Source organism: Argiope bruennichi, chromosome 5 (assembly GCF_947563725.1).
Source record: "Argiope bruennichi chromosome 5, qqArgBrue1.1, whole genome shotgun sequence".
In the NCBI taxonomy this organism is placed as follows: domain Eukaryota; kingdom Metazoa; phylum Arthropoda; class Arachnida; order Araneae; family Araneidae; genus Argiope; species Argiope bruennichi.
This window is the reverse complement of record NC_079155.1, coordinates 103,659,067-103,670,161: the sequence shown is the minus strand read 5'-3', so window position 1 is coordinate 103,670,161 and position 11,095 is coordinate 103,659,067. Positions and strand designations below refer to the sequence as shown.

The following is an 11,095-nucleotide window of genomic DNA, read 5'->3' as shown; positions in this document are numbered from 1 at the left end:
TAATAATAAATAATTAATCTGTAATTAACTGAACTAACAAATTTTTTCCAATAATACTGAATTTTAATGCTATACAGCATTACAGAATTTCTATTAATTCAATATCATGCCGCTCAGTAGTTAAATTAAAGAAACACAAGCAATTTTCTTTACTGGAAAATTAAATAAATAAATAACATTGAATTCTTAATTATTTTTAAATTTATAAATATTCTGCCATTTCCTTTAGTAGTATCAAAACAAGGAAATTATTAATAATTTTTAAAAAAAAAAATCGTTTGCAGCTATAAATTATAGCTTCTTTTCTTTTCAATAGCATTTGTTTATTATGGAAAAACTAGAATGGCGGGAAGCGTTTCAAAGACAGCCTGCACATTATTTATTTCTTGATCTAACAACTCCTATGACGATACATAATTTGAATACTATATGTCAAGTATTGAAAGATTTAACAGCTTTGTCCGTATCTCTAAAAGGAACCCAGCGTTTTTCTGCCTTAGGCATTTATGTCTTGTCAGGTAGAACGAAATGTATATTTCCGATGCAGTCTATAAAAAATAATTATACGAAATTACAATTTTCTATAGAATGCATGCAAAACACAACCACTCTTTTCACTGGAAAAGAAACATTTGAAATTGATCATCTTTCTAAAAGTTTACAAGACGTAATTCAGCAATATGAATCTTATTATCAGGTAAGTTAATAAAATCATACAAACTTTAATCTGCTTTATTGAAAAAAGTCATTGAAAATTTCATAAGTGTCAATAGTGCGCTGCGAGTAAGATATAGATAAAATGAATAATTTTTGCAATATGCTTACACATAAATTTTATGTGCTCACTAATTTTTATAATTATCTATATTTTAATGAACAGAAATTGGAAAGAAGAAAAATTTTATGTATCTGAGAATGAAGAATTTAAGTTAGGGTGATATAGATTATAACAGAATTTTCTGTGGAAAATCATGCAGACTTTTCGAAATACTTTAAAGATAAAACATTATTATCGAAACATTCTAACTGTATATTACAAAGTTTTTTATAACTTTAAAAGAAATTAAATATAAGCCTGGAAAAACTCATAAACGTCTTATCTTTTGTAAAAAAAATATTTGTTACATTTGTATCCTAATGTTAAATTAATTTCTTTTTTAAATTAAGAGATTAATTAAGTTATAGTGCTGTTAATGATTTAAATAAATATGAATTTCATTAGATGTTCATGCAATTCATGCTAATGTTATGATGTTCCATAAATGAATCATCATCTAAGCTTATTAATATAAAATGTCCGTCTATATAATCACGATGCCCTCATTATATTATCTGGCATTCGGAATTCTGAAAAGAATTCCGAATTCGTGGGGAATTCGTGATAATAAGGAAAGGAACATGATTGACAGATGGAAAATAATTCTATGATTGAGAGACTCGTGTTTTGTGCTTAAATTATTTTTTTCATAATTTTTTCCCCCATTCTATTTAGTAGCAATGAAACAGTTTGAGGTTTTTGAGATAAATTATAGACTTAAAAATGCACACAATTATATGTAATCAAAACCTAATCTCTATTTGATGAATTTCAAATTAATTAATGTCAATTACATTTAATTACGTAAAATCTGTAAAGCAAAATCTTAATATCAATCTTATTTGAAAATTAAATTTCACAACTACAATATAATAATTAAGTTAAATAAAACTGAGTTAAAAATTTTTCCTGCATCTAAATCTTTTTCTTGTGAAAGCAATTGTATCAAAATTTGTATTTTTGAGTTAATTTTCGATTTCTTCTTTCATATTAAATCATTTGAAAAATTTTATTGCTTTTAGAGTGCTGTTCCAGATAAAGAAGAATGGCCACAGTTGCAAATGGCATTTTTCTCAGCTCAACCGGCTCAGAAGTTTATAAAATGCCTTGAAGAATCTTTAACCACTGTTGAATTAGCTTACATTCAGCAAATAAATGTAATGAATTTTTTTAAAACCTGAACAAAAATTATTTTTCTCATTTTATCATTTGCTACATATATATATATTACAATATTGCCTTTCTTCTTTTCTTTTGATATGAATACTTGTTACATGATGTGGATGAAGGTGGTGATGTTGCGAGGAAGGCTTTTGACATCGTCTTTTAACAGCAGCGAATCGAAGTCCGAATCTGAGCAGCACAGCTCTCAAGGAATCTTCGATGAAGAAAAGGAAAATATCATTAGGAGTCTTATGCGTGTCACAGAGGTGAATATGCTTACATTTTTGTAAAATTGTAAATAAAATTAAAGATGTTTCTTACACAATTTAACAAAATTTAAGGTAGGTGGCTACATTAAAAAGTTAATCTTTTGCAAAATTATGTTTTTTTTTTTTTTTAAATTTAATATTCTTAATGTTTGAACATTTTTTTTTTTAAATCGTTGGAATTATGTTTCTAAGTTTACTTTTTGGGAAGTTACATTGATTTTTATGTTTGCATTGACATATGTTTTAATGCTATTTTACATCTTTAGATGAGATTTTCTCAAATTCGAATCTTTGATAGAATTTTTTTACGAAACTTATGAATTAAAATTTAATGAATATTTTTTTTTGTTTAAATTTGGTATAATAATTTTTCTTCAACATATTCTACAGTTCCTGAACAACAGAATAAGTATTCTAATCATTTAGACAATATTTTATAGTTGTTTCAATGCTTCGCAATGCGAAATAAAATGAAAACTTTATGTTATTTATCATTTGAACCCCAATATTTAAAGAATGAATAGAAATACAGATTTTTTTTTTAATTTAGATATTAAATAATATATTTTTTAAGCTATCTGCAAAGTTTTTAGCATATCATTAAATAAATTTCTAAATTAAAAGATTTTTGCTTTTTACTTCTTTATAATTAAAAATGGACATTTTTTTCCACTGAAAAAAACACTTTTATTATTTAAATGATATATTTTTGTTTCATAGGTATTTATTCAATCTTTTTTATGTAAATATTAATATAACTATTTTCGATCGTTTTTCAAAAAATTTATCCCTAATATAGTCACATAATTTAAATTAATAAATACATATTTCCATATCTTTAATATGTTAACTAAAGTTAAAGTGAAATGAAAGTGGATTCCTTCACATACCATGGCATTTTATAAAGAAAAGTATTTTATAGTTTTGAAAGGTTTTGACTGTCTACTTTTTTTAAACTTTAGTTCTTTTAATTTTTTTTATGTACGAGGTATACAGAAAGAAAACGTCAAAAAAAAAAAAAATACAATTCCAATATTTTGATGAGCCTTTAAGTATCAGACTTCAGTTCGAAAAACAGATTTTTATAATTATATTTTTATGTCATTCTGGCTGTCTGCGAACTCGACGCTCTTAGCTAGATGGATGGAATTTGGCATGTTATTTAGACTAAGTTTGTAGGTTTATTTCAAATTTTGAACGTTATCCACTTAGTGAAAGTTTGTCTGTCTGTCCGAATGTAAGCGAACATAATATCTACTAAACATAAAGAGTTACATAAAATTTGATTAACAGGGTTAGCATTCTAAAATGTACATTCTTATCAAATTTTGATCCCAGTTTGTTGGAAGATTGGCCATTTGTCTGTTTGTGCTTTATAAGTAAAGTAAAGAGATAAAGCAAAAGCGCAAAGAATTAGATAAATGAAATCTGGCATGTGATCTTATAATTAAAATTGAAGTTCTGTGTTAAATTTTGGGAAACGAAAAGCATCCAAAATATATATTTGGTTTACTTTACCATTCTAAGAACATAAAACAGCCACTTTCAGTGGGACTTTGAAAATAAAAATCTGAGCATTTTAGGCTTTGATGACATTGCTTAAAGTCCAACATTTTATGTAAGAGCAGGGAAAGGTAATAATAAGTTTGTTAGGGTAGACGATTTGAAATAGATTTTCCTGATACTTAAGTTTTTAATTTCACTATGATGTCACAAAATTCGATTTAATGAGGAATGTTCATGCGCAAAATTTATAGAGATGTAACTCTATTAAAATAATACAAATTTAATGTCTGTCAGAATTGATGTTTACAAATACTTTGTTCAAAGTATTATAATCATTGAGCTGTGTCTAAGAAATTTATTAAAATTAAACGCAACTAATATTCCCAGTCTTCAAATGCTGCTATAGTAGGAGTGATATGGGTATTTTTATTGGAAAAATGTAACAACTCACTTTTTAGGGTAGGTTAATATATGCCATTGTGCTTTTTCTGATTCATTGTTTTCTGTTTCAACAACAACTTTTCAAAATCAAATTCGCTTTACTTTCCCTAAAATTTAAAATCTAACTAAAATTATAAGGATGATATTATAAAATTCAAATAGCATGCTACTATGTTAATTCTGAAAAATAACAATTTCAAAGTTAAAATAACCCATGTTAAGTGAAATTTTCATTTCTAATACTTCTATGGCAGTAAAAATGTTTTTCAATGTGAAACATAATATTATTACAATTCTGTAAGACTATTTTTTTTGTCGTTACAATCAGGATTGGGAAGAGAGATTTATAGGAATTTTAAAGATTCCACAGATTTTTAACAGGTACAGGATAGTCACGATAATTTAGAGACTAAAAGATTATGGGAAATGCAAGAATTACGATCCTACTTTTCTTAGGAACTTTGATCTGGGCATTCTTCTGTGAATTTCCATATGGCATCATAATCTGTAGAAAGCTATATAAATCAGAGCTTCTCAAACATTTAATATGTTCCTGGAGTTTGTTAGTGGTGCTGGTAGTTGTAATTTGCTGAGAGCTGTTATTCTTAATTAAATAGTGATCAGCTGTCGCCTCGGTTAATTTTTATAGGCTATTAATTTTTACAGAATACATCTTAGTTGGATTTTTGTAAATTATGCTTCGTGTGTTTTCACGAATATTCATGGAATAAAGCGTCGTTTTCTATTATTCAGCTACTCAAGTACATGCATCGTACATCCACCAGACGATTTTTTACTTTCTGGTATACATAGTACAGAGCAAGTATAGAAATTGTCAAAAAATTCGAGTTCGAGATTTTAACGAATCTCCACGTTTTAGACTTTACTGAGTTCGAAAAGCACACCTTTGGAAAATGTCCTTCCGTCTGTCTGTCTGTGACAAAAATAATTCAAAAATGCTTTGATCAACATGGATGAAATTTGATATACTGTCTTCATACCGAATATGCAAATTTATATTAAATTTTAAACAAAATCCCCTCAGAGGAAGTCTGTCTGTCCGTTTGTTCGAATACAATGTAACACGATGTAAGCAAAACTAAAAGAGCTAGATAGATAAAAAATTCGATACACAAAATTAATATTTATAGTCTAGACACCTATAAAAAATTGAGCCAAATCTGACAAGGTATTGACCATTTGTTGGTTTTAGAAACATCTTAATGCGGCAAATCAAAGACGCAATGACTTAAATATCAAATTTGGTATATGGCAAGTGTAGTTTTGAGTCAAATTTTTGTTTCATTCGGTTGTAAAAAACGCGTTTAAAACACAAATTCGGTTTTTGGATACTATTAACAGCATGCCAGTGCTTAATCGCCAAATGACTGTCAAGGATGACACGATAGATACAATAAAAATTCTAAATTCACGCCAAAGTTTGACATTTCGTAGCTATTATACGCCAGTTCCATACAAGACATTCTCTGGGAAACACCTTTATTATAGTGAATGCGCGGAAGTTCTAGTGAGATCATTCCCGTTGGTTTTATATTATGAAAGTACATTTTTTTTTTTTTTTCTAGATTGAAGCCAACCCATATCAGTTGGAGAATATTTTCAAGTCATGGCTACACGATTATGGAACTGACTCTGATCATCTCCGCTTGACTGTGGGAAATCTGTGCTTGCGATGTGATGTCAAAGAATGCCTCTTAAACCCGGACTCGCTTCCGACCGCATCTCAGTTCGTTCTTTTTCCGAATTCGAACCTTCCACAGCCCACTGCCAGAGTGAATCCGACGTCCAAGCAGATATGCGTCTCTAAAGTGCCAGTATACACTCTGGAAACTGTCTGCGTGGTAAAGAGAGATGGTTTATGCGAGTCTTTGTTGTTTGGGCAATCATTTGTTGCATGTGAGTTGTAATATTTATCATTAGTATTTCAATGAAATGGTAACTGAAAATTTAAATGAGTGTTCATTCATTTCGTTTTTATATTTTTAGATTTATGCGTAAAGTTTATTTAACATTTGAATTTATAACTTGTTAATAAAATCTTACATAATCATCCTCTTTAATCCTCTAAGAACAATAGATTAATTTGACGTTAATTGACTGTCAATCTTGACTTTCTCAAGATGCTCTGCAGTAAAATTAATGTAAAAAATAACAATAACAATAAAACTATTTTATATCATTACGTATTATAAATTCTTAATAACAATAATAAAATAAAACCTAGTTATATACACATGCTTATTGTTTTTTTTTTATCCATTCTGCATTTACTAGTTGAAATAAACTGCTGCAATAATAAGCTTCATAATTTTTTTAGCTTATTTTAAGTATATTAATAAATCATTTTAGAGCCTCACAAAGGATAATTTGTGATAGATTTAGTAACTTCGAAGCGGGATCCGATGATGGGGATGACAATTGGGAAACATATTCCATTTCCAAGCCTCCGCACCACCTCAGAGATAAAATGTTTGACTCACAACTTCAGATTTAATATGCGTTAGGAAGAGCTTTTGGTTGAAAGTGGTTTCGAACCTGTAACTCTCAGGTTCAGGGGTCGAAACCTTATCATTAATTTATTGTGGCCCGTTTATTAAGAACTTTCTTTATTGATGAATTATTTGCTCTCAATTTTATAAAAATTTCATACTGATATACCAGTAAAGCTATTACTTCATTTAAATTTATAGACAAATTGGGGAAATTATTAGTTTGATTTAGCTTATATTCATAAGAAAGCCTTTTTTACTGAATAACTAAAACTGCATAATAACTTTGAAAATTCAGTCGGTAGAATTATTTCGATAATATTTTTCTTTTTTGTTTTAAATTTATATATGAACATAATTTAAGCAATCAAGTGCCTTAATAATTGTGCTCTTTCTAAGTATTCCCTTGAAGTTTACTTTGTACATTTATAATAAACTAGCGAACTTTGGCGTGCAGCTTGTTCTCCAGAAGTATTGTTTGTGTTTCACTTATCTCTTGTGTATAATTCAATGTCCATAATTCTCAAAAGTATGTTACAAAAAGTATATTCAAAAGACAAAGTATTTTTAAAGATCGAATTGTTAATAGATATTAGTGTCGCATTATTTTAATAGCCTTATATTTGATAGATAATAAACTTATTTAGCTAAACAATAGCATTTATAATTTTCAACAAAAAAAATTACACAATTTAATATTTGATGAATTAATTACTACAATGATCACTATAATACGTTTAATTAACATAATGAAATATATATTGCTGAAAGTTAAGCAAAATAAATAAATAAAGAAAATTGTTTAAATTTGATATAGAAAGTTTTTGAAACAATTTCCATGGTATCTTTTCACAACATAATGAAGTTCAGATGTATCTTCATAATTATATATAGATACAGATTTCAAGTTGGCCATTTTATTCTGAGGATCTTATTATTTTCCTTTCAGTGGCAACACGTTGTTGGAAAATTGACTGGGACGAGCTAGAGCGTAATGAACAACACTTCGCAGCTATTGTTCAGTATCTTAAGAAACACAATTTGATACTATTGGCAAGGAGACTGTCTTCACCGGCTACTACGACAGAAAAATCATTGCCCGTGGGATATTTTGCCTTTTTTCCTGCAAGAAATTCGTTGCTTATAAAATCAGTGGCAAGTAAAGAACTCTTGATGCCTTTTAGCGAAATGCAAACAAAAGAAGTACCTGAAGACATAGAACAGGTCAGGCATTTTTATATTTTAAAGATGAGCTTTCTTTGATACATTACTGATAGGCGAAAAATGACATAAAAAGATTTATCTTGGCAATTCCATTTTAGGAAATTGGAGAATGCCTCGGAAATGTAGAAGAGAAAGAAATCTTCAATCCTTTGGCTGTTTCTTCAGGGCTGTATAGCTTTTTATCGGCCTCTATCACTAAGATGGACAGATCCCGACCGTCGACAAATTTTGTAGTCCCTATCATCAACAAAGAAAATGTACGTATTTTTCAGTGTTATAAACACGAGTTCAGATGTCTAATTTTTATTTTCATCTTGAAGTTTCGTTTTGTATTAGTAATTTAGAGATTTTGGAAAAAATCCATGGCATGAAATCTATGGTTTTCTATCTATCTATGGAAATATGTTTCACAAGTTTTTCTGACTAGTTTTAAGAGTAAGCTAAATATCTTTATATAGGAACGTATGACTGGAGTGTACCCACGCTAGCGATTGAAATTGCCTTTTCATTCAACTGCACTGAATCATTTTTGCAATTCCATTACTCTATATCACTCAGCACTCCTTACTTATTTACATTAGCTGCCCAATATCTCTGTTATCTCATTATTGCTGCATGTCTTGTCTAAAATAATGATGGTTCGTGTTGTCCAATTCAAAGTCCACCCGAATGAAGTGAGAACAGTATAAAAGTGTAAGGCTCCGCATTTCTGAGAACCCCGCATCACTGATTGATTTTGCAAAAAGAAAATGCTTTCGTTTTTTTGTTTTGTTTGATTTCGAATATACATGCATTTGAATATTCGATTGTTAGTAAAATGTTGGATTTTCGAATAATTCACGTTCATCAATATAAAAGAAGGTTCGATGCTTTTATTTTCATTATGTTTCAAGATTTCTAGCGCAGACTACTTAATTCTCATCATAACCAAAGAGTCTTTATTACTTTTATGAAGATTAAAAATTTATCATTAACATTAAACATCGTATGTTCTTTATAAAAAAAATGTTCTTTTTCATAAAATTATTGAAAACGAACTTCTCAACTGACTTTAAAGTTTAAATGCTACTTCCTAAGTCAATGTTGATTGCATTGATTTATTTAATGAAATCCAAATCTGTAGTGGAATTTCTGCTTTCTAGGATCCTGGTGTTGCAAATACTGCATCATTTATTTTAAAATAATTTGCCTGGATTTTATAAACATCATTTTGGACGACAAATATTTCTCAAGATTGAAAAAAATAAGAAAAATTACTTGAGTTCCAGCATTAGTTGAAAACGATTTAAATCGTTGGGCATTTTACCTATCAGACAGAAAAATAATTACATTATGATGATATTATCAACGAATTGATTAAGAAACATATAAGAAAATGAAACGAAAAGCACTTATTCTGACGATTCACATATCATGATGCGTTTCATAACATTATTAGCGATCTTTGACGACCAACTTGACGGGGAATTTTAATAGTATTTATTTTCAGGAAAATCTCTTATACATAATTTGATGTTAAGGATTCCGTCAAGAAATTATCTTTAAACATCAAATTGTGATAGAAATTAAAGTTGTGTTATTTTGATAACTAATGGTGATTTTGATAACTTTTGATAACTTATGGTGATTTTGATTACTTTGATAATTTTTGATAACTTAGTGTGATTTTGATAACTTTGATAACTTTTGATAAATTATGATGATTGTGATAACTTTTGATAACTTATGGGGATTTTGATAACGTTGATAACTTTTGATAACTTATGGTGATTTTGATAACTTTGATAACTTTTGATAACTTTATTAACTTTTTATGGTGTATATGACGGGGTCGTCCTATGAGGGTCATGCCCCATGATATCATAATACTAACAGGTAATTCTCCAGAATATCTGTTTTTTTAGCTTCCGTGGTACTATTTATTAATTTCACTTTATTTATTTATTAATTTCACTTTATTATTCATCACAAAAACTGTACAGATATTAGAAAGAATAATTCTACTTTAACTTTCAACAATTGGGAAAATTATGCTACTAAATATTTAATCGAACGATGAAAACGGTTTAAATTTAAATTCAAAGATTAAATATATTGTTTAAAATTATAGGAAAAATAATTTAAAGTTATTGTCAGTGAAAATCGCCAAATTTCCGGGAAATTTTGGATTAATTAAAAATTTAACTAAAAAAAATGCTCCTGAGCGTATATTGCTACTTTCATTGTGAGTATATTTATGTCAAGTCTGATAGCTGTAGATCAATCGGCCTCATTTATAGAACGCCAACACACACACACACACACAAATTTATATACTAGACAGGCCAGACACATTTATATACTAGACGAAAAACATAAAGTTTTTCGGAATCTTTTCGAATCACCCTGTAACTGCAAAAATCCGATTAAGTATATCTTATGATTCTCATTCTTTCAAGGTTCAAGCCAATAAGAAGAAAAAATGCTCCACTCCGCCCATTGCTGAGGTGAAAGCGAATAAACTTGGCAAATCACCTTTCGAAACTGATTTTCTTACTGCTTCTGTTCTGTTCAAGAAACGATTTCCAAATAATCTGGAATAAATCCAGTGCATTTATTTAAGAAATAAAATTCTTTTTCGTGTCTTTTTTATTTCACATTTATTTTTCCACACTTCTAGAACTAAACAATTCGCAATCTTATATGAAAATAGTTTAATTTTTGGACAATAAATTGCAGTGTTCTAATTTGGAATGTTATTCGAATAATTTATTGAATATATATCTATTATTTGCAAACTGTAAATATTTATAAGAACTTCAATTTTAAAAGTGAATAATACATTAACCTTAGAAAAAAAGCCTATTTTTTCACAATGCTTTGTTTTAATACTGTGACAACATTCATAATAATATAGTTCTTTCTAGAGAATAGTTAAAATATAACGAGTTAATGAAAATGCTTTTTATTTGTGTTTAATAATTATCTGCAACTTATAGCATTGAATTTTTTTAATTATACTAATATTACATTTAAGCAAATATTTAATCATGTACCTAAAAAGCAAATTGAAGGTATAATTTTCAGTGCTTTAAAAAAATCACAAATTATTTTGACAACTCTATTATACTTCGTAAAAAAACTGTACTGATGCTACAATTTTAGTTTTACTTATTTGGAATATT

The 11,095-nt window shown here is 28.3% G+C and overlaps 1 protein-coding gene across 1 annotated transcript; it reads left to right on the top strand.

Annotated features, from left to right (window-relative positions):
• Positions 1-2,094: 2,094 nt before the first annotated feature.
• Positions 2,095-10,513, top strand: LOC129968329 (meiosis 1 arrest protein-like). The gene is made up of 5 exons (XM_056082186.1): positions 2,095-2,247; positions 5,784-6,114; positions 7,657-7,931; positions 8,030-8,188; positions 10,370-10,513. The coding sequence occupies exons 1-5, from the start codon at positions 2,095-2,097 to the stop codon at positions 10,511-10,513; spliced, it is 1,062 nt and encodes a 353-aa protein (XP_055938161.1).
• Positions 10,514-11,095: the final 582 nt, after the last annotated feature.